This window comes from Malassezia sympodialis, genomic scaffold (genome assembly GCF_000349305.1).
Source record: "Malassezia sympodialis ATCC 42132 genomic scaffold, msy_sf_20, whole genome shotgun sequence".
NCBI lineage: Eukaryota > Fungi > Basidiomycota > Malasseziomycetes > Malasseziales > Malasseziaceae > Malassezia > Malassezia sympodialis.
In genome coordinates, this window is record NW_017387818.1 from 36483 (window position 1) to 61490 (window position 25008).

The window sequence follows — 25008 nt, forward strand, 5'->3', positions numbered from 1 at the left end:
CTAATAAAAATAGCGCAAAGAGCCGCAGCAGGACGGACGACGTCCGCCGCGACAGCCACCGCATTGTCGCTGCGCTCAGACGGCCCAGACGAGTCTGCGACGACCCCGCGAAGACGTCACGTGGTACACCCTGCTAGCACCTGCAGGGCCCCGAATCCCCACGCCCCACCCCACATCCTCGCATGTCGTCGCGCACGCGGGCTGCGCACGCGCGCGCAGCCATCGATCCATCGCTGCGCGCGAGTATCGTGCATCTGCCTGCGTCGCTATGTTCGACGCTGCTCGCGCGCCAAGTCGTGCCTCAGACGCTCATCGTGGAGCTGGGCACCGAGCACCACACCTACTATGCCGGCTGGACAGGCCTCAGCGCCAGCGCATCAGTGCTGAGTGACCCGCACGCGAGCGAGTGCGTCGTGCTGAGCCCCGCGCTGGCCACTCTCTTTACGCCGCCCGTCACCGACGGCACGGAGCTCTCACTCCGCCTTTTCCGCTCGCCGCCGGTGCCAGTGGCGCAGCAGGTGTACGTGTCGCCTTTGTCGCCGGACGACTGGGAAATCCTCAGCGTGCATGCAGATGAGGTCGAGAACAATATGCTCGCGCAGGTACGCGCAGCCAAGCAGGGCCAGGTGCTCGCTGTTGCCGTGGGCCGCAGCGCCTCGACCGTCGTACAGTTCGCGGTGGACCGCACAGTGCCGCCTACGCGCACTGTAGCAGAGGACGCCGAGGACGGCGGCGCCAGCATTGCAGTGCGCCTATCTACCGACACCGAGGTCATCATCGCGCCCCGCGAGCGCGAAGCGGCAGAGCCGCCCAAAAGCATCCTGGGTGCGGCGCCTGCGCCGCACGGCCCTCTTACCGCCGCCACTGCCCAGGCGGCCCTCGGCTCCGTGCTGTGGCGCGTGCTCCCTGCTGCCTTTCCTCTAGACGACACGCGGGATCACAGCTGGTCGCTCGTCGTGCCAGCAGCCATGGTCCCCGCGGACACCGCGCAGCCGGCCTATGAGCTCGTGGCTCTTGCCTTTAAGCACGGGAAGCTGTGCGTCACACAGGCCGCATGCCCGTCGGTAGATGCGGCCACGGAGCAGGCACCGGCCGCCGCCACAGCGAGCGCCTCGTTCATGGCCGGCGCGCCGCCGGAAGAGGATACGCATCTGCTGTGGCCGGAGCGGCATGTGTGGATGGGCGCTGCGCTCCGTGAGAAGCTCGGCGTGCAGGACGGAGACCTCGTGCGCCTCTCTGCGCCGCCGCCCGGTGCCGTGCGCGATGCCAGTGTTCCCGACGGGGGCGCGCACCTGCTGGCGGCTACGCTCCCTGGCCAGGCCGGCCTCAATCCATGGCTCAGCACTGGTCTCGACGCCGTGCGCGGTACGCACCGTGCACGCGCGCTCGCAGCGACGGAGCAGGGCCGCCTGGACCGCTGGGCCCCCGGCGCAGCGCCACCCGACGCCGCCTTACCTGCCGTGCGTGCGTCGCCGTTTGCAGGCGCGAGTGCCATGCTCCTGACGGGCCCCTCGGGCGCCGGGAAGACGACCGTGGCCAAGGCGATCGGCGAGCATCTGGCGCACGATCCTGCGCTGCTGTATCGCACATATGTGCTGGACTGTGCGCAGTATGTGGAAGAGCGCCTGCCGCTTGTGCGCGCGCGCTTCAAAGAGTGGATGGACGCAGCGGCCTGGCACGCGCCGTCGCTGGTCGTGCTGGACAATCTCGATACACTCGTGCCGGCCGACGGCGAGCATGTGGATGCATGGCGCTCCGGCCACCTGGCGCGCGCACTGGTGGAGCGCGTCGAGGAGGTCGTGCAGGACTACGACGTGTTTGTGTTGGCGACGGCGCAGTCGCCCACCGACGTGCATGCCGTGGTGCAAAACGCGCGGATCTGGTCCACGACGTGCGCGATCCAGCCGCCCGACAAGGACGCACGCGCGGACATTCTCCGCACCCTCGTCCAGGCCAGGGCGGAGCGCCTTGCGCGGCCGCCGCCTGAGCTCGACTATGTCGAGCTTGTCCTGCACACGGACGGGTACCATGTGGCGGATCTACAGACGCTCACGGAGCGTGCGATGCACGAGGCTACGATGCGCTGCTTGATGCAGGCGCGCGACATCGATCTCGACATGGCTGACTTTGCTCGTGCCCGCGAGGGATTTACGCCGCTCTCGCTGCGTGATGTGCAGCTGCAAGACTCGTCGACGCAGTGGGCCGACATTGGTGGTCTTCATGCGACGCGTCAGACCCTCCGCGAGACACTCGAGTGGCCGACCAAGTATGCGGCGATCTTCGCCAACTGCCCCTTGCGCCTGCGCTCGGGTCTTCTGCTCTATGGCTACCCGGGGTGCGGCAAGACGCTCCTCGCCAGCGCCGTGGCGAAGGAGTGTGGCCTCCACTTCATCAGTGTCAAGGGGCCCGAGATTCTGAACAAGTACATTGGTGCCTCGGAGAAGTCGGTGCGTGACCTCTTCGAGCGTGCGCAGGCGGCCAAGCCGTGCGTGTTGTTTTTTGACGAGTTCGACTCGATTGCACCGAAGCGTGGGCACGACAGCACGGGCGTTACGGACCGCGTCGTCAATCAGCTGCTCACGCAGATGGACGGTGCCGAGGGCCTCGATGGCGTCTACGTGCTCGCCGCCACCTCGCGCCCTGATCTCATTGATGCGGCCCTGCTGCGTCCAGGCCGTCTCGACAAGTCGCTCCTGTGCGATATGCCCTCCCTGGACGACCGTGCCGACATTTTGCGGGCACTTGCGCGCAAGATCGCGCTTGCGGACGACGTCGACCTCGACGACTGGGCGCGCCGCACGGACGGCTATTCGGGTGCGGATTTGCAGGCTTTGTTGTACAATGCCAGCTTGGAGGCGATTAACGAGGTGATTCGCGCCTCCGAGGCGGATGTGGCGCAGGATGGCGAGGCCGACGCGGCGGCACCGCTTGCGGTGCCGTTCGTGGCTCTGGCGCCGGGCGATGACCCCGCGCCGAGTCAGGCAGCGCAGGCAGCGCTCCATGATCGGTTCCACCGGATGCTCCAAGTCGACGATACCACACAGCGTGCACCACGCGCGGGTGCAGCGAGCGCTGTGCCTGATAAGCGACTCGTGAGCACGCGCCACCTGACGACGTCCTTCCAGACCACACGCCCCAGTGTGCCTCACTCGGAGGTGCTGCGCTTACGCCGCATCTACCAAGAGTTTGCGGGCGATCGCAGCGGCACCTTTCCGGATGGCGCGTCAGGCGAACAGCCGGGGATGCGCACGAGCCTTATGTAGCAAGTGGTGGCATTGTACATACATCTATTAAGGTGCCTCGTCCATCCCCTCAATCTCGGCGGCGCCGACCGTATACTCGGCAGAAATGTCCCAGCGGCTGCCGCCCGCACTCGCGCCGAGGTACTTGACGAAGCGCATCACGCCCTCGTCACGCAGCACGACGTTCAGCGTATTAAACGCAGGCGTCACATTGAGTAGCACGCCGTCAAAGTCGTCGTCCTCGTCCATATCTTCGTCGTCGTCTTCGGCCTCGTCGGCCTCCGCAGCCTCGGCCTCGCCCTCGTCCATCGCCTCCTTCTCGCGCTGCGCGCGCCGCGAGGCAGCACTTTGGTATACGGCCGGGTCTTCCTCGCCCTCGTGCGGCGCCAGGTAGCACTCCCAGCCGCCAATGTCGCCGCGGTCCCACATCTCCTCGAGCTTGTCCTTATCGGCCTTGCTCAAAACGCCTTTCTGCAGGCTGTCAAGCGCGGGCGCCTTTTTCTTGGCGCCCAGGCCCTGAGGGCGCACCGTCTTCTTCACGGCCTGCCTAGCCCGCTTAATAACATCGGGCGTCAGTGTCAGCGTAAGATCCATCACGGCCTCGTCGTCCGAGCGCGCCAAGGTGTAGTCCAAGCCCGGGCGGAAACGGCGCACACGAATCGGGCGCGCGGCCATCGGGATCAGCTGCGTGAGATTCGCCACGAGATGGCGGAACGCCGCCGAAGGGAAGAGCTGGTGCGTAAGGATCTCCAGCAGGTCGGCCGGGCTCGATGGGACGGGCGACAGCGGCGAAGCCTTGGATGCATAGTCCACGGCCGGTGCATTCTTTGGCGTGCATGCCACTTTGAGCGTCGCGAAACGCTCGCGGTGCGGCGGGCCATGCAGCGTCCAGCGCTGGTCCTCGGCGCTAGGCGTCTGAGCCAGAGACGTGCCGACGCCGTGCGGCTGGATGCGTACTGTGTCGAAGCCGACGCGCTCCGCGCCCGACATCCACCAGACGAGACCATCCTCCTCGTCTTTGGCACGCAGCACCTTCTCCACCTGCTCCGCCACATCCTGGCGCAAAAAGTCGGCAAGAAGCAAGTGCGACTCGTCACCAAACTTCTCAAAGAGCGTCGACTGGATCTTGGATGTGAGGTATGCCGGGTTCAAAAAGTGTGCGAGAAAACGGACATGTTCCGAGGACATGGGCGAGCCTGGCAGCGGCGGGCCACCGAACTTGTCTTCGTCGTACTCTTCAAATGCGTCCATGAACTTCTTCGACGTCAGGCTACCCACCGAGCTGAACTCGCGCTCTGCCTTGAGCTCCCGGTCCTCCTCTTCTTGGGAAAAGCCAGGCTCATCAGGCTGCAAGCGGTGGAACCAGCCGGACAAGCTAAGGCGCGAGTGGGTCGGGTGCACTACCTCTTCCACGCTGTGGAACGAGTGGCCCGGTTGAACCTCGAAGAACGTAAACTGGTTCCACTGCACGGGGACCACATGCGATGGCACCGACTCAGGCACATGCGGCTCTTTGACGGGGTACAGCTCCAGAGAGCCGCCAAAGTCGGGCGTCCATGGCGTAGCAGGGTCCGGCAAGTACAGGATGTAGGACACGCGGCGCGTCGAAATGACATCGTCGTGGTTCAGAAGGTGGCATCCGTGGCTGTAGTCGTTGATACTCATGTCCTTCTTCTTGGCACTCAGCGGACCACACCCAGTCACCTTACGTACCCAGTCGCGGAATTCATCCGAGTATAGGGCATTACGGAGCTGGAGTAGCGACTTCAGACGCTTGGCCTCCTCTTCCGGCAGACCGTCCAGGTTCGCCAGATCGCCCGTCTGGTTCACCTTGTAGATATCGGTCTCCTTCTCGGTAAAGTGGAGCTCCTCAACAATCTCCGTGCGCGCACGCCGCAATAGGTCCTCGTCGATAAGACCCTGGATCACAGAATGGTGGTACGGTCCACTAGCATCATACTCCTCACGCTTCGATTTGGCAAAATCGTCGTCTAGGATGTGCGCACCAAAGCACGCTCGCACGTCGGACGCCATGGGCAAAAGTCGTACGAGGGTCGAGCGCCGGAAGAAAGTAGTGTCACGTGCCACAAAAAAAGGACGACGCCCACCGACCTATCGCGCTCGCATGAGTCTTGTGCGCCTCGGCTCCTCCTGGTCGCTTGCGTGTGTGAGGCAGAGAATGGCACCCCAGCCGATCTTATTGGCACCAGACGTGGTAGCGAAGCATGGAATTCATATTAAGCCACATGAAGCGGCATTCCGTGAGAACAGCGCTACGATTGTGATGCCATCGAAGGAGGCGGCCTTTCTGAATCCAGTGCAGGAATTCAACCGCGACCTGAGCACGATCGCCATCATTTCGTGGAGCCAGATGTTGGATGGTGAAAAGCGTGCACGTTTCGATGCTCGACAGCGCAAGCAGAAAGGCAAGCGTGCCAAGACGGACGAGCCAGAGGCCAAGCGAGTCAAGACAGAGGACGCCGCGCCGCGTGAGTACACCCCGTATAAGTTCAAGATCCTCGAGGCACTGAGCGCCACAGGATTGCGCAGCATTCGCTATGCCAAGGAAATTCCCCTTCTCGGCACAGTACTGGCCAACGACCTGGCGCCTACCGCTGTTCAGGCACTACGCCGCAACTTGGCCCTCAACTTCCCGCCTGACAGACCCATCGATGAATGGGCGCCCCTCGCTGCTAAGGACAAGGAGGAGGATGCGGAGGGGCAAGAGCAGGCGCAGACTGCTCCTCCATCCGATGAAAATCTGGCCATTCATCCCGATTGCAAGGTGCAAGTGAACCAGGGCGACGCAATTGCGCTCATGTATAGCCACCGCGACCCACCACTTCGCTTTGATGTGGTCGATCTGGACCCGTATGGCACGGCTTCTCCGTTTTTGGATGCTGCCGTCCAGTCGGTCACCGACGGCGGCCTCCTGTGTGTGACATGCACAGACCTGGCGGTCCTGGCCGGCCACAACTATCCAGAAAAATGCTGGTCTCTCTATGGCGGCGTCAGCATCAAGGCAGAGTACAGTCACGAGGCAGCGCTGCGTCTTGTGCTCCACGCCATTGCGTCGGCCGCCGGCAAGTACGGCCGCTATATTCAGCCCATGCTCTCATTGTCCATCGACTTTTATCTGCGTGTGTTTGTACGAGTCTGGTCTCGGCCCGAGACTGTCAAGCAGAATGCGTCCCAAACCGGTCTGGTGTACACTTGCTCCAGGTGTAGTGCCTTCCATATCCAGCGAATGGGGCGCGCTACCGAGTCCGTCAGCTCCAAGACGGGCCATGCTAATTGGAAGTTTGGCTCTGCGTCTGGACCCCCCACAGATACCCATTGTGCCGAGTGCGGTGGCACGTTCCACGTGGGAGGGCCCATGTGGTTTGGGCCGCTTCATGATCAGACCTTCTGTGAGGAGCTGCTAGGTACACTGGACAGTGGGAAGCACTCCGTCCACACCGAGCCCCGGATTCGTGGCATGGTTACAACGGCTATGGACGAGCTGGAGGCGCCATTTTACTTCCACCCTGCCAAGATTGCCGGCCTGTTCCACTGTGCGAGCCCATCGCTAGCGAATGTTGTGTATGTACAAAAATCTGACATGCAGGAATGGATTGCTCAACGCCGGCTTCCAGGTTTCTCGCTCGCACTGTATTCCAGGCTCTGTCAAGACGGACGCCTCGCGGGCGGACGTGTACGATCTGTACCGGACATGGATCCGCTCAAATCCGGTGAACCCAGAACGCCTAAAGGACGGATCTGCAGCCAAGGGCCTGCTCTCGCGCGTGCGAGACGATGGCACGCCCGACACCAAGCAGGACTTTGATCTGGAGACAGAGCATCCAGACACGGACCGCGTTATCAAAGGTTCGACCTCGGATAACAAGGCTGTGCGCTACCAAATGAACCCGCAGGCGAACTGGGGACCCGGTACTGCCGCTAAAGGACATCGCAAGCGTGTGCACCGCAGTCTGGCCCCAGAAGAAATCAACCGCCGCGCCCAAGAGCGACGTAGTCAAAAGTGGAGCGAGGACTCCGAGCAGACCGACACTGCCTAGACATAGCATGTGATAGGAAAACGGTATATACATGCTACACGACCTTGGGCGCCAGACTAAGGATCTTTCCCCAGCCACGCTCGCGCAGTTCGCTCGAGACAACGCCATTCACACGGCTGCCGAGCGGCTCTTTCCGGTTGTTCAGGAGCACACACGCGTTGTCGTCGAACTTGACGACACGGCCATCCGGGCGCTGGCACTCCTTCTTGGTGCGCACAATCACAGCATGGCGCACATCGCCACGGCGCACCTTGAGGGTATTCGCTGAGCTGCCAGGAATCTGGTTCGTGGGGATTGGCTTGGCCTTTTGCACAACCACCACCACCTCGTCGCCCACCGTGCCCAGACCCTTGGAGCTCTTGTACCGCAGCACATTAATGCACTCAGCAATAAGGCCGCCCGAGTTGTCGATAATCTGCCATGAGCCTGACAGTACATACCGCCATGCGCGCTTTCAGCCCTAGCATCGTCGTAGCCTGCTGGAGGGCTCTTCTTCGACGAGGCGTGGCCTTATGTCACGTGAGTGGCCCCACGACGCCGGCCCAAGCGCGCACTCGCGACGCGCCCAGCCAACACGGTCCTCTCACGACATGGCGCCCACTAGCCGCATCTACCTGACCCGCCACGCCCAAGCAGAGCACGTATGTACATATGCCTGACAGTAGAATGCCACGGGCGACTCGAGTATTACCGATGCCTTGCTGACCAAGCTCGGCGAGCAGCAAGCTGCGCGACTCCCGTCCCTCACCCCGGAGCTGCAGGATGTGGCCGAGGTGATTATTTCGTCACCTTTGCGCCGTACGCTGCAGTCTGCGTCGCTTGGTTATGCCGATGCGATTAAGCGCCTGGGCGGAGATGGAAAGATTGTATGCCTGCCTCAGGCCCAAGGTGCGTCATGGAGCATCTTACCTTAGAATGCAATGACGTTCCCTGTGATACGGGCTCTCTGCGTGAGGTGCTCGAAGCGCAGCCGTACTTTTCCAAATACGACTTGAGCCTGCTTACGCCGGACTGGACGAGCAAGCAGGGCTTCTACGGTATGTTTTGAATGCAACTCATGACAGCGGCACACAGTGACTCGCTCGATGCTCGTGCCCAGTGGGTACGCCAGTACCTTCGCGAGCGCCCTGAACAGCACATCGTGCTCGTGGCCCACGGTGACTTTCTTCGTCGCCTGACCAAGGAGCCCGAGTCATACTGGGCCAATGCCGAGGTGCGACTCTTCCAGTTTGAGCCCACTACTGTGCACACGGACGCCTGTCCGCTGGCGTATGTTGCCAACATTGCCGAGGGTGATTGGTCAAATGTACCTGCACCTGAGCCGGTGTCGATGACGCACGACGCGCTTACATCGATGGAGCAGCGTGTTAAGCAAATGTACGCTTCTAACACTTACTTGCAGGCAAGCGTCGCTGGCGTCGCAGACCGACGTCCTCGCTGACCTGGACCGTCGACTTGAAGCGGCGGAGCGCAAGAAAGCCGAGGTACGCAATAGCATGCCTAACCGCCAGCTGGAGCGACAGGACCAACTGTGAACGAACAATGCATATCCACATTCGCTGCACTACATGAAGAAATAGGTATGCCCAGTGATATAAAAGTCTTTCTAGCTTAGCCTTGCGCGCATTGTACCTGCGGGCCGCCAGCGGGATCGTCCTCCTCCATCTCGCCGGTAGTGGCGGGGCCCGTGCGAGCACGATGTGCCTCGTGTTCATCAATGTTGTCCATGATCACATCCTCGACATCCAGGCCTTTAGGCAGCGGCGAAGGAGCGGGACGCGGGGGCAAGGCCTGCTCCAACAGCTTCATCTGCTCCTCGCTCAGCGAGTCGGGGAACTTGACGTTCAGGTTCACGTACAGGTCACCCATCTCGTGGTGGCGGTATGAGGGCATGCCCTGGCCACGGAGTACCTTCATATCGCCAGGATGCACGATGTCGCCCACGGGAATCTCCACAGAGAGAGCATGGTCGTCCAGGTGCTCAATGTTCACCTTACCGCCGGCCAGCGCGGTCAGCAGGTCGACCTGGACATTAACAAAAAGGTCATTCAGTTTGCGCTTGAAGCGGGGATGCGGTTGCTCGTCAACAATGATTATGACATCACCTGGAATGGTATTCGGGGCCTGGTCTGCCTCCTCTTTGAATGTGATCTGCTGGCCGTCCTCCATACCCTTGTCGATACGGACCTCCAAAACCTTGCGCTCCTGCGTGATCTTTTTGCCGTTGCAGTTCTTGCATCGGTCCTTAGCGTCAATTTGTTCGCCCGAACCCTGGCAGTCAGGGCATGTCTGCTGCATCTGCTGCACCATCGGGCCCAGCTGGCGCAAGACGACCTTGATACCCTGACCGTGGCAGGTAGTGCAGGACTTGACGGAGCCTTCCTTACCACCACGCCCATCACACTTGGCACAAAGCACATGTTTTTGCAGGGCTAGCTTGGTCACCTTGCCCTTGTAGAGATCCTCCAATGTGACTTTGACGCGGTGTACCAGGTCCTTACCCTTCTTGGGACCGCGCGGACGGCCACCACCGCCGAAGAAGCCACCAGCGCCACCAAATAGCTGCGAGAAGAGGTCCTGGGGGTCCATACCGCCACCCATACCACCGCTGTCACTAAGTCCTTCGACACCAAAGCGGTCGTAAATTTCACGCTTGCTGGAGTCCGAAAGCACTTCATAGGCTCCTGTCACCTCCTTGAAAAGCTCCGGGTCACCACCCTTGTCGGGGTGAAGGGCCAGCGCCTTCTTACGGTATGCCTTCTTGAGCTCACTTTCACTCGCTTCCGGGCTCACGCCGAGTAGGTCATACAGCTGTTTAGTTAGTGAATCATTCAGGTCAGCATGCATACCTTCGTCTCCCTATCAGTTAGCATTGCACCTGCGCATTTCGCACGTACCTCACCATCGTGTATCCTCAGCAACGGTCGTCCGACTGTAAAAGCGACACGTATATGTCTCTCGAGCGACACAGCGCGTGAATCGCCAATCGAATGTCCCACAATTCGAGAAAAAGCTGCATACCCAAGAGTGGTCGGCCATCGATTTTTCCAGGGCTTTCTATGCAAATATAAAGATGATTAGTCTTGGTTGGATAATCAACTGTCAATTTGCCTCCACCAATGACCTGATAGCCAACCAAGCTTAAGCAGCTCAACACACTCTATTACTACGTCTACTGAATGGATCCTCCTAGCGCTGTATTTCAAGCGCTAGAGGAAGTTGTATCGAGTGATTGCGATGAAGATGATATAGGTCGCTCTAATAACTCTGCTAACAATTCGAAAACAGTTGGTTTGGCCACTTGCCGCCACGCTGCCCATGGCGCAGCAAAACGCGAGACTCACCTAAAGAACCACCCACTCCTGGTTGCGGGGGGGGCTCTCTTCTTGGGGATGGTGGTTGGTGCTATGGGCATGATGTGGTTTTGTGCCGGTGGCGATAGTACTGTACCTGCGTCATTTTCGCTCCATGAACATACGCGATGGTGGCACAAGCGGGCTGAAGATTCCATGGGTGGCAGTGGAACTGACACCGACCTGTCCACGGGCAAGAAGGTGGCCTTCTCTATTCTCATCCCTATATTGGTTATTTTGTCTGGTATCTTTGCCGGTTTAACCCTGGGATACATGTCTTTGGACGAAACACAATTGCAGGTCCTCATGGCACAAGGCAGTGAGCGAGAACGGAATTTTGCGAAAAAGATTGCTCCAGTGCGCCAAGACGGGCATCTGTTGTTAACGACTCTGCTTATCGCAAACATGATCACCAATGAAACGCTGCCGATTATTGCAGACCCAGTACTGGGTGGCGGTTTTCAAGCTGTTATTGTCTCGATTGTTCTTGTCGTTATATTTGCCGAGCTTATTCCTCAGAGTGTGTGCTCGCGCTACGGGCTTTTCATTGGTGCACATATGGCCTTGTTCACTCGGGTTGTGATGTTCATTCTATGGCCTATCGCATGGCCGGTATCACGCATTCTACATTATGTTCTTGGACCCCATCACGGAACGGTGTATCGACGTGTCGAGCTGAAGGAGCTTGTGACCATGCATGATGCAGCTGGTGGCAGGGGTGGTGACTTAAAGCACGATACTGTGACGATTGTGGGAGGAGCATTGGACATGCAGGCAAAGGTCGCCAAGCAGGCAATGACACCCATTGAGCAGGTCCACATGCTCCCTTTGACGGCTCGTTTGGATTACCCAACGCTGGAACGCATTGTTCGCTCGGGCCATTCGCGAATCCCTGTGTACCAAGATGTGGACAGCGCCGTGGAAGGTTCGGGCCTTTGGACGCCCAAAGGCAAAGACACAACTATCTCAAAGATTGGACGATCGTTGGGTCTTCGCCAAGCGGTCGCACTGAATAACCAACCTATCAGTGCTGGACCATCTCACATGAGCAATCCATTGGCAATCACACCGGAGTCTGCAAAGACGCCGCCTCCTGCACCCAAGGTTCATCGTAAGATTGTTGGTGCCTTGCTGGTGAAGCAGTGTGTTTTGCTAGATCCTGAAGATGCTGTGCCTGTTAGTGAGATGGTGATCAATGCCCTACCAACCGTGCCGTGGGACGAGCCGCTGCTGAACGTGTTGAACGTGTTCCAAGAAGGACGTTCTCATATGGCCATTGTATCTCCGCACTCAGGCATGGACACCAAGCCTACGGTCCCTCCGAAAGCCCAGATCCCAGCGACCCTGCACGCGTCGACGGATCTCGAGGAGCAGGCGCCGACGGAGTCAAAGACAAAAACAGTGCGTGGCCTTCACCGTCTGTTCTACCGCATGCGGGGAGGTAAAGACAGTGACTTCGACGATCCCGATCATCCAATGAGTGCGAGCGGCAACCTGCCTATGTCGATGATTGTCGAGCAAGACTCGGCTCCCAATGCGCCGCTGGGTATCATCACGTTGGAAGATGTGTTGGAAGAGCTTATTGGTGAAGAAATTCTTGATGAGTACGATTCTGATGGCTCCAGCAGCGACAACGCCAGCAACTGGGATGTGCCTCCAAGCGAGACATCTAAGCACATGGACAAGGACACGGACTTTAGTGGCATGAATGAAAAAGATAGCTTGCTTATTCCCATCGTGGTAAGCAAGTCGCCCAGAGCAGCCATCGCTTCTCCCTTGATCAGTGATGGAGCTGTGACTCTGCCGCCGCCTGCGCAGGTGTCGGGAAACCAAAATTGAGACATTTCCCCTACATGGTAACGTTACGGTTTGAAAAGTATATAGATTTCCAATTCTACAGAGAGACCTTGAAGTCGGCATCGGTCTTCTGGCGCACTTCCTCCTCCGTCACGCCGGGGGCGAGATCTGTAAGAGTCAGGCCGCCGTTCTTCAGATCCACCTCAAACACAGCGAGATCGGTAATAATTTGGCTTACACAGCGCGCACCCGTGAGAGGAAGGTCTGTCTTCTTAACAATCTTCGGGCGGCCGTACTTGTCAACATGCGACGTAAGGACAATGACACGCGTGTCCTGCGGGTTTGAGACCAGATCCATCGCACCACCCATGCCCTGGACCAGCTTGCCAGGCACCATGTAGTTCGCAAGGTCACCGTTCGCGCTAACCTGCAGGGCACCGAGGATGGTCACGTCCAAATGACCGCCGCGAATGATACCGAAACTCTCAGAAGAGTCAAAGAGCGACGAGCCAGGCAACGTGGTGACGGTCTCCTTACTGGCGTTGATCATGTTGGGATCGACCTCGGCTTCAGAGGGAGGGTACGGGCCCGTACCAAGAAGGCCATTCTCCGTATGAAGCACCACATTAACACCTTCGGGAAGATAGTTCGGGACCATGCCAGGAATGCCAACGCCTAGGTTGACAAACATGCCATCACGCAATTCCTTGGCTGCGCGTGCAGCGATGCGAGTGCGTGCATTCATTTCTTCCTTCTGACCACCAGGGTTGTGAATGCGCACCTTTTGAAGCTGCATGGGAAGTTCGGCTTTCACGATACGGTCCACATAGATGCCAGGAAGCTGTACCTCATTAGGGTCAATAGAGCCCACCGGCACGATCTCCTCGGCTTCGACAATCGTTGTTCGCGCGTTGCGTGCCATCATGTCGTTGAAATTCCGAGCTGTACCACGGAAAACAAGGTTGCCCGATGTGTCGGCCTTGTGCGCATGGACAAGGGCGTATTCTGCATGCAGAGCTTCTTCAAGAATATACTTGCGCCCGCGGAATTCGCGAGTCTCCTTCGGCTTAGCCTTAATCTCGGGCTCCGGTAAAGCATCGGGAGAGCTCGGCTGCTTGAAACGCAGCACAAGATCACCGGTCTCGACAGCGGTACCTTGTCCTGTGGGGGTGTAGAACGCAGGAATGCCAGCTGCACCCGCGCGGATGCGTTCAGCCAGCGAGCCCTGGGGAACAAGTTCAATCTGTACTTGGCCCTTGAGGTACTTGTTCGTGTAATTGCGGTTTTCGCCAAGGAAGGAACTGATGGAGCGAGAAACCTTGTTCGCCTCCGCAAGCTTACCCAGACCGTGGCCAGGCGCACCCATGTTGTCTGCAATCACAAAGATATGTTCTGTATCCTTGTTGGCAATAACGGCTTCAAGTAGCGTGTCAGGCGAACCGCAAAGACCGAAACCTCCTACCATGACAGCTGCACCGGTGGGGATATCCCGCACGGCCTCGGCAGGGGTCATGACCTTCGAATAGAAAGCCACCTGGAATCGCAAAGGGACATAGGCGGAACGACGAGCCGTCAGACGGCCAGATTGGCGCGCAGCTGCACGTAGAGCGTAAAACATTGTGTGAAAGAAGACAAGAAGCGTCGCGGCTGTGTCACAATTAGTATCGTTCGTTGGTTAGTCCGATACGGCCGTGCCCTCCTAGCATGTTCCCTCCACATCCTCAGTCAAAAATGGGATTGGCCCAACATTCTGTGCGTCCATGCGCGTCGCACGGCCTATAGCAGCGAAAGTCCTCTACGGCTTCAGGGCCACCTGGTAGGGCGCCTCAGTCTTGGCCCGAACTTCCTCCTCCGACACGCCTGGTGCAAGCTCAATGAGAGTCAGGCCACCGTTCTGCAGGTCGACGTTGAAGACGGCCAGATCGGTGATAATTTGGCTGACACAACGCACACCCGTCAGAGGCAGATTGGTCTGCTGCACAATTTTGGCGCGGCCGTATTTGTCCACATGCTCGGTCAATACAATCACGCGCGTGTTTTGGGGGTTGGAGAGAAGGTCCATGGCACCGCCCATGCCCTGTACTAGCTTGCCGGGAATCATGAAGTTGGCCAGATCGCCGTCTGCCGTCACTTGCAGTGCGCCCAGCATAGTAACATCGAGGTGACCGCCGCGGATGATACCGAAGCTCTCCACAGAGTCAAACATCGAAGCGCCTGGCAGGGCTGTGACAGACTCCTTGCCAGCGTTCGTCAGGTCAGGGTCCACATCAGCGTCCGTGGCAGGATAGGGGCCAATACCAAGAAGCCCATTCTCGCTGTGCAGCACGACGTTGACACCCGACGGCAGGAAACTGGGCACGAGACCCGGCAAACCAATACCCAGGTTCACATACATGCCATCACGCAACTCCTTGGCCGCTCGCGACGCAATAATGTCGCGCTTGGAAGTGTCGCCACTGGCCTGGGTCTCGTTCTTGCTCAAGCGCTTGATCTCCACGACCATAGGTATCTCGGCCTTGACAATACGATCGACATAAATACCAGAGACGTGCACCTCATTCGGGTCGATTGAGCCTACAGGCGCAATCTCCTCCGCCTCGACGATGGTCAAGCGAGCGTTGCGCGCCATTACATCGTTAAAGTTGCGGGCTGTGCCATGGAACACGAGGTTGCCAGCCTCGTCTGCCTTGTAGGCATGCACCCACGCGATATCGCCGTAAAGAGCATGCTCCATTATGTATGTGCGGCCATGGAAGTCGCGTGTCTCACGCGACGGCGTTGTGGACTTGGTGACGAGTTTGCCATCGCTGCCAGGCTGAGACTCGTACTGCTGCACAAGCTCGCCCTTCTCCACGGCCGTACCGGCACCAGTGGGGGTGTAAAAGGCAGGGATGCCAGCAGCGCCCGCCCGCAGCTTCTCAGCAAGAGATCCCTGGGGAGTGAGCTGCATCGAAACCTCGCCTGCAAGGAATTGCGACGTAAACGCACGGTTCCCTCCCACAAAGGAACTGATGGCCATAGAGATTTGCTTCTTCTCGGCAAGCACACCGAGGCCCTTTCCCGGGATACCCATGTTATTAGAAATGACGGTAAGGTCCTTGAGGTCTGGCCGCTCCGACGCTGCCTTGATAAGCGTCTCAGGAGTACCACACAAACCAAAGCCACCGACCAAGACTGTAGCGCCGGGCCTCATGTCCTGGATGGCCTCCTGTGCACTCATCACCTTCGATGAAGAGACAGTCTGAAAGCGCACAGGTGCATAGGAAAAGTGCCGCACGGGGGCGAGACTCTTCGGTCGCACAATTGAGCGCAACACAGCTAGCATGGTTTTAAGGTGAGAACGAACACAAATCGCGTGCCCTGGGCCCATCCAGATGCACAATTTGGGACCCTGAAATTTCTAACGTGTCATTGGCCGACTTTCGCGCCCCCATTTGTTTGCGCTTGGGGTGTACTACATGTGGGGCCAACGGTGTGCAGCATGGGTGACCCGGTTGCCTAGCACTGTGCTGCCCGCTGACATACAGCGCTGGATCCGGCCATGCGAGTGTGACAGTGTGCGGTTTTTGCGTACGCCCATGCTCCAGCCATCTGGCGCAGCCGTCCTGCGCTTTACGAGCGAGGCGCGTGCACAGACCTGGTGCTCTACCCAGCCGCCAGCGCGTTTAGGCGGCGAGGAGATTCGCACACAAACTGTCGATCTCGAAGACGCAGATCTACGCGAACGAGAGCATTATGCAGGCTTTTCGCCGGAACTTGTTTCGGTGGTCGACATAGCTGCTGCGCAGCCTATGCAAGCCGTGCTACTGAGTAATCTGCCCCTGCAGACAACCGCGGACAAGCTGGAAAAAAAGCTGGATCGCAGCTATGCGCTGAATGCCAGTATGCCGAAGTGCACATGGCCGATTTCACGGCTCGTGGGCGCACCCATCCCTTCCACCGTGCCGGCCGTATGGAAGCTACCGCCCGCTCATCCCGAGAGTGCATCGGCGTGGTTTCTGGTGCGCTTGCAGACTATGTCGGAGGCCCTACGGCTTGTGCGTTCCTGGCACCGCACTCGGTTCCTTCCGCAGCGATTTACACTCGCGCAGACGGGTGATCGGTATGTAGTCGAGGCACATTTGATGTACTAGTACATGGTAGAAACTATTGCATAACTAGGGCGCGGAGGTCAGGGTCCTTGTGGTCTGTGAGCACAAGCTTGCTCCGCAAGCGATACACGAGGGCCTCTGAGCGGCGCAGCAGGGTGGCCATGTCCATTTGGTGCGACAGCGAGTGTATAAACATAAGCACCTCGTCAAACGATCGCAGGTGTCGTACCATCAGAGGAAAGTGGCTTTCGAGAATTGCCAAGGACACAAAGAGTTCAAAGTGTGTGCAAAGTGGCCAGCCATGGCCGGATCCGTCGGTCCACTGGGCAGCCCAGAGGGCGTCCCAAAGTCGGAGCACGTCATCCAGCGGAAACTCGCGCTTGAAGCAGACTAGGATCCAGCGGAAACAGAAGAATAGATGAAGCGCGTCCAGATCACGAAGGTACACATAGAGCTGAGGGCACAGTTCAGCCACAAGTCGCTGCAGCAGCAGCAATTCACGACGCATGCCCGACTGGTCTGCGACATAGTTTTCGCCCCAGCGGCGCATGAGCGCCACGAAAGTCCAAAACGTAGTGGCCTCGTCGCCCTCACATGCCACATAGCACACAAGGCAGAGGTCACTCATACCCTGCACATAACCTTCGACGTGAGGCATGTTTGGGTCGCAGCCTTCTTCCGTGTAGAACACAAATGTGAGCAGAATGGAACTGAGCGCGTACAAGTGTGGATTCACCTGTGTCTGTGAAGTGCCCTGGTGCGCTGGCCGGTCCCATCCACTCTCCAGCATCTGCGAGTAGGTATCGATAGTCGGTGCCTGCTGAAAGAACGGGTGCTTGGTATCTGCGCGGAGGCAGTCGATCCAGATGCGGTGTCGTGATCCATCTAGGTCAGGCCGAGCGTCCGTATTGCCGTACCAGCGACTAAGGAGCGCATCATAGCGGTCTTTTGCGTCCTTCTGGACCTGTTCACGCTGCACTGCATCGCGCTGCACGGGCCAGGCACCCAAAAGATGCGGCCACATGAGCTGCCGCGTAGATGCCGAGAGGCCGCGATGGAAGATGTGCTGCGCCATGATGTCAATGCTTGTGCCTGCCTCCAGCATAGTAGTGCATTCGGTAAGGCTCACGGGGCCCTCGGTCCGAGTCACTCCCGGAACAGGTGGTAGAGCAGTGGCGCCCAGCAGCTCTTCGGCATCTTTGTCGGGTCCCGCATCCATCGCATGTTCAGCCAGCTGATTCAGCTCACCCTCGCGCGCAATCTGCTGCGCCCACTTGGCCAGGTACACACGCGCGGCATCGTATTCAATCATGGACGAATCGAGGGTCGACTGGGTCTGTGGACTGACCATGTAGGGGCCAGCCTGTGACGAGGATACCTGGGGCTGCGCACGGCGAGTGAATGCCCGTGTCGTGAATGCCTCCCGCGATTGGCGCACTCCGCGTGTTACTTGCGAGAACTGCGACAGGACAGAGAGTCGTGTTGACTTGGCCCACTGGGCCAGGGTGTCCGTGCGCGTCTTCTGCGGCTCTAGGGGCACACGGCGCGCAAGTACAGCTTCAATGGCATCGTCAGCGAACTTGGGAGATGTGTGGAAGTCCCGGTCTCTCGTCGACGGACCCAGAAGGAAGAGGCCCGGCTCCTGCAAACTCGCTACGATCTCCTGTAGCGGCTCCAAGGCAGCGATAAACTGCCGACCGAGCCAGCGGTGGGTAGCGAAGGTATCAGAATGGGCATCCGTGTGAAAAAATACACATAGTTCGTCGTCCTGCTTCGTGCACAGTACCACATGCCCTGTTGGCCGTGCAGCAGAGGGACTGCGAAGGCGCACCGACGTCAGGTCGGCCAAGGGGTAGGTGAATGCTGCGGACTCGCTGCCCGTATCAAACGCAATAGATGTCGACGACAGAGTTGGAGGATCGCTATAGGAGCGCACATGTAACGATCCGTACACATTATCGCATACTTTGGCGTTCGGACGCAGTGAGGCGGGGGCGCACCATACGTCCCTCGTCATTGTGCCAAGTGGAGGGATGGCCATGATACATACAGCGATTGTCCGTCTATGGAGGCATGTCAATAATGCGGTGCGGTGAATTACACCGCGGGCGTGTGCGCCGTGGCGGGAGTAGATGAAGATTGCTCAATTAGGCGCTCAATGGCTTGCAGCGGCTTGTTTCCAATGTGACTGTTGCCAGGGAGGCGGATGCTGCCTGTGAAGGGTGAGCCGCTGTGATTTGGGGCGGCCAGCGCTGCCTGGCGCTGGCGCAATGCATACAGGACAGGACGAATGGTTTGGACAAGGCGCTCCCGGCTCTCACCTTGGAGCACTTGGAGGAAGCGTTGAAGGACATAGTTAGCGTACTGGTCTTGCATCATTACTGTCGCCACACACAGCGGCATCGTCCCGTCAACAAGCAGAGGCAAGCCTTCGATGTCGGTGGCTGAAAGCGGAGCGAGTAACTCCTTAAGGAGGTCGTCCAGGTCGGCCGGTGGTGCGACCTCAATGACGTGTTCCACCACATTGGAGGCAAACTTGTGGCGCGACATCTGCAAAAGATGTGATTTAGTCGCTACAACAATGGCATGCTGGTCAGCTGCATCGCCATGTTGGAGGACCCATTGGATGACATAGTTGCCGTACTGGTCCTGCATAAGAGACAAGGTATTTTGGTGCATCTCGTTCAAAAGGGGCCGCCGCTGGCCCTCGTCACAATAGGCAAAGATTCGCTGCAATACGCGGCAGGAGTAGCAGTGCGACGCCAGCGTCAGCACATGTCCATTGAACGCAGCCGCAATAAATTCCAGGTGTGCACTGGGAACCTGCTCCAGGATTTTTTGAATCACATGGTTCGCGTTCTGATCGCGCACACAGTCGAGTACATGAGGATGGAGCTCCTGCCCCAGTTGAATTTTTTGTTTCTCTTCCACTCTTTCAAATGCTTTCTGTACCACCCGGCAGCCGTAAGTACCCAGAGACAAGCTCAACACATAACCCTGGAGCTGCTCGCCGAGAGCAGCGACCTGCGCGGGGTTACCATACTCAAATAGTTTTTGGATGACGTAGTTGCCAAATACATCGGCCATCAGCCGGCGAGACTCCGGGAACAGTTCGTCGAATACCCACGTACGCTCCTCCGGCGTGCAATGGTCTAGTTTTTCCTGAATCAGTCGACTGCCATGCTGGTCCATGCTAATGTCGGCGAGCTGGCCGCGCACATCCGCAAGCTCCCAGCGCGAGCCTTCCTCGTGGCTTGTGAACGACGCCCTATGCCCCTGGGAGTCATCACGTCGCTGGCTCATACGCGAATGGCCGTCGTGCGTGGAATGCGCACCGCGTCCTCGTCCCGAGCCACAACGTCGAACTGGGACACTAGGCGAATCCTGCACCACATAGTCGTACCGGGCACGAGGCAGGCCACTTGCCACACTAGTCGTCTCCGCGTCCAAGGAGGGATGAGCAGCACTCACATTGGCAGGCTTCGTCTCCCCCAACCGCAGCGTACCCGGCCGGCCAAACCACATATTTGCCTCGTCACGGCGCTTGCTCATGGGTGACATGGAACCGTCCGTCGGCAGAGGCATGGCACCTGCACCCGCCATGGGAACAAAGTCAAGAGGCTCGGTTGGATGGGCCAAGGGAGGTGAATAGGGGGCAGGCGCAAAGGCTGGATTCGGTCCGTGACGATGGTGTAGAGCACTGCGCGGGAAAGCACGCGAATGCATGGGAGCGTTTATGGGCGGTGAATCATTCGACATTCTTGATGCACTGTTCAAGCTCTGCTCGGTCTTTGAGTAGGGCAACTCGGTTGGGAGTGTCATAGCACGCATCTGTTTGGAAAGGCTGTGGTCCAGCATTGGAGAGGATGGCATGGATACCTCAAAGCGCTCGGCATGCTGGGGCTGAATAAACGATGGCGGCGACGTGGTCAAAGTGCGCAGGTCGTCCTCGAGAGCAATCGCTGCAGAAGCCTCAGCATGTAGTGGCGTCTCAGCATTGTCAGGTGACGACGAAAGAACGCCGCCAAGCGGACCATACACCAACGGATCCGCAGTCCGGACATGCATGCGCGTCGAGGGCCAGTTGGTACGAGGATCGTAATCAGCCGCGCTCCAGTCGGCAGTAAGAGGTGTGTTGGAAGTTGCTCGTTCTTCACTAGCTCGTGACGTCGGTGGCGTTGAAAGTAGAGGTGACGATAGGCCAAGATGGAGGGATTGCGTAAGATGGGAGGCAGGGTCATATCCGAAAGTGTCGATCGTCATGGAGCGATGTAGGAGGGGGTTGGGCGTGCGGGATGTTTCAGGGAAGGCGGAAGTAGGCATGGCATTGGATACAGGAGGCATGTGTCGCGCGCTAGGCGCCCCTGCCAGAAGATCATCCACAGCGTGCAGAAACTCAGAGGCGTTGTCGGTCAGGGTGCGTCGAGGCTGATTCCGCCCGCTGAGGAGCGTGGGCGGGGGTGTTTCCGCGCCCCTTGTACGATTGCCTGGTAATGGAGGCGACATGCTCCCATGGAGGACCCGAGCACCAGCCGCCGGCGAGGACATTAAAGGACGGCTTGGCGTAGGTCCAGGGGCCGTACGCATGCCAAGACCGAGCCCATTCACCTGCCGACCAGTGCTGGAACCGCGTCGTATGGACGAGGAAATATTCAACGATTCCGGTTCCGACGGATCATACATATCGAAACCTTCGAACTCGAGCACAAGTAGCGCACCGACTGGATCGATCTGGAGAGCGACGAGAAAGACCAGAGCGGCAGGCGCTGGGATGGATTTGTACAGAGCTGAGTAAAACGACGGCTGAGTCAAGCCACGTACGGGCGGCAAAATCCTCCGCAGGCAGAATCGGCTCTACTGCTATAGAATGACCGATCCCCAAAGTAGTCCTAATATGGCATTTTGCTCATGATCTACGGCGCGATGGAATCAGTAGGGCGCTATCGCAGCGGCATCACGAGGATGTTGGGAGCGCATAAACGGCGTTTACTTCTGCTGCGCAGACCAGACGCCCTTGATCACTGTTCGTTAGCTTTCTATTCTTTCGCCGAGTGTCTTGGCGGAAACCCATCGCACAGTCGGCATCACACATGTCGCAGAGGTCTGACACTCGGACAACTCATGGGCAGGAGTCAGCGAGCTCTTATCCGCTGCACAACAATCTTCGCTCCGTAGAAAATGGAATCCTGCTCCTTTCGTGGATAGGGACATGCCCCGCGATAGGCGCAGACTGTCTGGAGCGGGTGCGTGTGGACACGTAGGATGCTGGCTGTGCGAGAGCGAGCCGCCAAGACAGTCAGTAATACGTACGACCAAGGTTCTGGCAAACGCGGTTCAGCGAGTCGTCACTCTCGCCCTGGTGGCGCACAGCACCGCAGATGGGGATGTTGGTCGACGAGCCGGGGATCATCTTGCCGTTCTCATCCACGTCAGCCACGGCAATCTGGACCGAAGCGTGGTCCTTGGCCTCAATGAGACGACCAGTGGCGGCACACTTGCGGGGCACGTAAAGGTCGACAAGCTCTCCCTGTTCCGTGTTAGCAACTGCGTGACCGACAGGCGCTGGTACCTACGTTGATGTTCTCCATGGTGTGTGTAAGCAGTAGGACGAACTAGCCGGAGAACGAAGCCCTACACGCCCCTTCACATTCATATCACGTGATTCGTATAGTTGTGTCGGCAGCTCCATTATGATGACGTGTGATTACTTTATCGTGCGCATGAGCGGACAGTCCAGGCCCAGGCGCCCAAGCGCGGTACTCCACCATGGTCGAGGTACGTAACGCCAAAGTCTCCGAGAACAGAAACGAACCGGCTCCACTATGCAGACGCACGAATACCACTTTGACGTAAAGATGAGCTGCTCTTCCTGCTCTGGTGCCATTGAGCGGGTCTTGGGCAAGCTCGATGGTGCGTACGAGTTACTTACGATAGGTGTCCAATCGTTCGACGTAAGCTTGGAGAAACAGACTGTCGACGTGCGTGCTACAGTGCCCTTCGAGACTGTGCTGGAGAAGATTAAAAAGACAGGAAAAGAGATCGTCGACAGCAAAGTAATTGCTTAGGCCTATATCCCGCTACGAGGTGGCTGCACCAAGAGCAGAGCGCGCGAGAATCATCTCAAGAGCACCATTTACTTGGAAGAGCTGGTTTTGGAGTCGCATCTCCTCAGACAGTTTGCTCCAAATGCGCCCAAATAGATCATCAATGATAGGAGACTGGCCTAGGACCGATGCATAAGTTTCAATGACGATCGTCAAGGCATCGCACACCAGGCTTGTATATTGGGGGTTAGTCGCATGCCGCAATAGAAACCGGAGAAGTGGCTCTAGGGTCACATCGTCGCGTCCAGAAATGGCACGCCGAAGGCCGTCCGCTTGTCCGCTAGGGGAGCGCCGAATAAGCTCCATAATCAGGGCAAACGTCACTCCAGCAGGCACACCCTGTTGCAAGCTCGCATCGAGAGCATCACGGTACCGGAAAGCCTTGAGCAGCTGGTCGTATAGCTTCAAACGCTGCCGACGCGTGGATTCCACCGATAGCTCGTCTGTGCGTGTCGCAGCACTTGCTCGCTCTGGCCCAACACTTCCATGCCCTGCGTCCAAAAAGTGCTCGTACGCGCCAGTGCGGAACGCCGCGCGCCGACGCTCTCGGCTTTCCAGCTCACTGGCCTTGAGCACACGCTTGCGGATGCACAGTGTCCCATCGGACATGCCCACAGCAATATGACTTTCGTCGGGACTCACAGCGAGACTCAGAATAGGGGCGGGGTAGCGCATGGTATGTGTGACGCGATAGTCCTGGGCAGGATCATACACTTTCACGAGATGGTCCAAGCCACCGCTCAGCAGGCGCATACCACCGCTATTCTGGTCCGACGTGAATCCAGCTCCTGAATCCACGGACAGGGCAAGTTTCGTGATGGTCTTTTGGTGATTCGAGATGGCATGCATACACCGACCCCCACTCATGAAGTCCCAGACCCGGAGAACGGGGCCGCCAGCACTAGCAGCAATGCCACCCCCACCAGTGGGGTATATGATCACGTCTTCCACCGGAGCTCCGTGCTCCATGCGCATGGCTTCACCACCGTGTTCACCCATACGGAGATCCCATAGCCGAACGGTGCTATCGTAGGAGCCGGACAAGATCATGTTGGGGTTTTCGGGTGACACGACACCGGCGCGCACATAGTCTGTGTGTGAATCGAGGCGACGCAGTTCTTTTTGTTCTGGCATGTCCCACAAGCGCACAGTCCGATCGTCCGACGCTGTCAAAACCTGTGCCACATCAGGTGAAAACTTGGACACATGGACAGGCCTGATGGTGAGAGGATCGTACGTACATCTGATGCCCCTGGAAAGAGCGCAGTATGGTTCGAGAGTTTGTATCAAAAATTTGCACCGCACCTGTGTCTTCACCGGCCACCAGAAGACGGGCATCCGCACGGAAATGAGCGCTGCGGGCCACATCCTTGAACCGGGTGATCGTCTTGACCACGCGACTCGTCCGCATGCTGTAAATTTGTACACGTGTGCCTGTTGTCACAGCAAAGCGACCCCGGGCGCCAGATAGAGAGCCGCTGGAGGCGACATCCTCGTCGGTGGCATGGCTCGCCGGGACAAAGTGAATCGAGGTGACAGGCGCGAACTCTTTCAAGAAAACAGGAGACTGGAACTGGTTTCTCCAGTATAGTGACTCAGACTGTGTCTTTAAGGGAGACACAGCCGCCGAGGGGGGCTGCAGCCGGAGCCGCTGATACTCCATCGTAGCCAGCGGATCGTGCTGGGACCTCCCTCAAGACTTTTTTCGTAACACACGTGACACATTGGACTGGCGCCTCCACCCGCGTTCGTGCCTGACACCACCTTGGGCAAGCTGGCTGTGCCATGGCGGACTTGGGCCGCAATGACAAGTACTTCCAGTACAGCAGCGCCGAGGAGTTACGTATAGACCTTATTGGTGAAAAAAAGAGCGGAGCAAAGGGTCTATCTCGAAGAAAGGCTGTACTCAAAAGGATCATCGCGAACGCTACCATGGGCAACGATATGAGCTCACTCTTCCTCTACGTCGTGGATTGTATGGATATTAATGATTTGGAACTAAAAAAAATTGTATATCTCTACTTGGCTAACTATGGCATGGCCAAAGAGGACTTGCTTCCCCAATGCATCCCCCGGTTTCTGGCCGATGCGGCAGACTCGGATCCTCATATTCGAGCGTTGGCCTTGCGCACCATGTCCTATTTATTGACCCCCTCCATGGCTAAAGCTATGCTGGACCCTGTACGAAAGTCCTTGTTCGACAAGGATCCAAATGTTCGCAGTACAGCCGCCATGTGTGTGGCTAAATTGTGTCGATTTGATCAAGACTTGGGGCAGAAAACCGGGTTCGTGGAGAATCTTTATGCGATGCTGTTAGACAACAGTCCTTCTGTGCAGTCTAATGCAGCGGCTGCGCTGGTTGA

General features: G+C 58.2%; 11 protein-coding genes across 11 annotated transcripts; 4 read left to right on the forward strand and 7 right to left on the reverse strand.

Moving 5' to 3' along the window:
• Positions 1-182: 182 nt before the first annotated feature.
• MSY001_3201 (uncharacterized protein) lies at positions 183-3263 on the forward strand (the record flags this gene model as incomplete). The annotated part of the gene is given in 2 exon segments (XM_018885095.1): positions 183-602; positions 621-3263. 2 exon segments carry the CDS (start codon positions 183-185, stop codon positions 3261-3263), a joined length of 3063 nt encoding a protein of 1020 aa, XP_018741690.1.
• Positions 3264-3290: 27 nt separating this feature from the next.
• MSY001_3202 (uncharacterized protein) lies at positions 3291-5276 on the reverse strand (the record flags this gene model as incomplete). Its single annotated transcript, XM_018885096.1, has 1 exon — positions 3291-5276. The coding sequence occupies one exon, from the start codon at positions 5274-5276 to the stop codon at positions 3291-3293; it is 1986 nt and encodes a 661-aa protein (XP_018741691.1).
• Positions 5277-5421: 145 nt separating this feature from the next.
• MSY001_3203 (uncharacterized protein) lies at positions 5422-7300 on the forward strand (the record flags this gene model as incomplete). Its single annotated transcript, XM_018885098.1, has 2 exons — positions 5422-6796; positions 6903-7300. 2 exons carry the CDS (start codon positions 5422-5424, stop codon positions 7298-7300), a joined length of 1773 nt encoding a protein of 590 aa, XP_018741692.1.
• A 34-nt stretch (positions 7301-7334) lies between these two features.
• On the reverse strand, positions 7335-7746 carry MSY001_3204 (uncharacterized protein; the record flags this gene model as incomplete). Its single annotated transcript, XM_018885099.1, has 2 exons — positions 7335-7715; positions 7741-7746. 2 exons carry the CDS (start codon positions 7744-7746, stop codon positions 7335-7337), a joined length of 387 nt encoding a protein of 128 aa, XP_018741693.1.
• Positions 7747-7890: 144 nt separating this feature from the next.
• On the forward strand, positions 7891-8835 carry MSY001_3205 (uncharacterized protein; the record flags this gene model as incomplete). The annotated part of the gene is made up of 6 exons (XM_018885100.1): positions 7891-7941; positions 7966-8188; positions 8215-8337; positions 8365-8677; positions 8703-8784; positions 8812-8835. The coding sequence occupies 6 exons, from the start codon at positions 7891-7893 to the stop codon at positions 8833-8835; spliced, it is 816 nt and encodes a 271-aa protein (XP_018741694.1).
• A 76-nt stretch (positions 8836-8911) lies between these two features.
• On the reverse strand, positions 8912-10173 carry MSY001_3206 (uncharacterized protein; the record flags this gene model as incomplete). Its single annotated transcript, XM_018885101.1, has 2 exons — positions 8912-10111; positions 10150-10173. 2 exons carry the CDS (start codon positions 10171-10173, stop codon positions 8912-8914), a joined length of 1224 nt encoding a protein of 407 aa, XP_018741695.1.
• A 636-nt stretch (positions 10174-10809) lies between these two features.
• Positions 10810-12492, forward strand: MSY001_3207 (uncharacterized protein; the record flags this gene model as incomplete). The annotated part of the gene is made up of 1 exon (XM_018885102.1): positions 10810-12492. One exon carries the CDS (start codon positions 10810-10812, stop codon positions 12490-12492), a length of 1683 nt encoding a protein of 560 aa, XP_018741696.1.
• A 55-nt stretch (positions 12493-12547) lies between these two features.
• MSY001_3208 (uncharacterized protein) lies at positions 12548-15820 on the reverse strand (the record flags this gene model as incomplete). Its single annotated transcript, XM_018885103.1, has 2 exons — positions 12548-13984; positions 14264-15820. 2 exons carry the CDS (start codon positions 15818-15820, stop codon positions 12548-12550), a joined length of 2994 nt encoding a protein of 997 aa, XP_018741697.1.
• Positions 15821-16596: 776 nt separating this feature from the next.
• Positions 16597-18558, reverse strand: MSY001_3209 (uncharacterized protein; the record flags this gene model as incomplete). The annotated part of the gene is made up of 1 exon (XM_018885104.1): positions 16597-18558. The coding sequence occupies one exon, from the start codon at positions 18556-18558 to the stop codon at positions 16597-16599; it is 1962 nt and encodes a 653-aa protein (XP_018741698.1).
• Positions 18559-21837: 3279 nt separating this feature from the next.
• Positions 21838-22129, reverse strand: MSY001_3210 (uncharacterized protein; the record flags this gene model as incomplete). The annotated part of the gene is made up of 2 exons (XM_018885105.1): positions 21838-22068; positions 22115-22129. 2 exons carry the CDS (start codon positions 22127-22129, stop codon positions 21838-21840), a joined length of 246 nt encoding a protein of 81 aa, XP_018741699.1.
• A 489-nt stretch (positions 22130-22618) lies between these two features.
• MSY001_3211 (uncharacterized protein) lies at positions 22619-24308 on the reverse strand (the record flags this gene model as incomplete). The annotated part of the gene is made up of 2 exons (XM_018885106.1): positions 22619-23861; positions 23887-24308. 2 exons carry the CDS (start codon positions 24306-24308, stop codon positions 22619-22621), a joined length of 1665 nt encoding a protein of 554 aa, XP_018741700.1.
• Between the last annotated feature and the right edge of the window lie 700 nt (positions 24309-25008).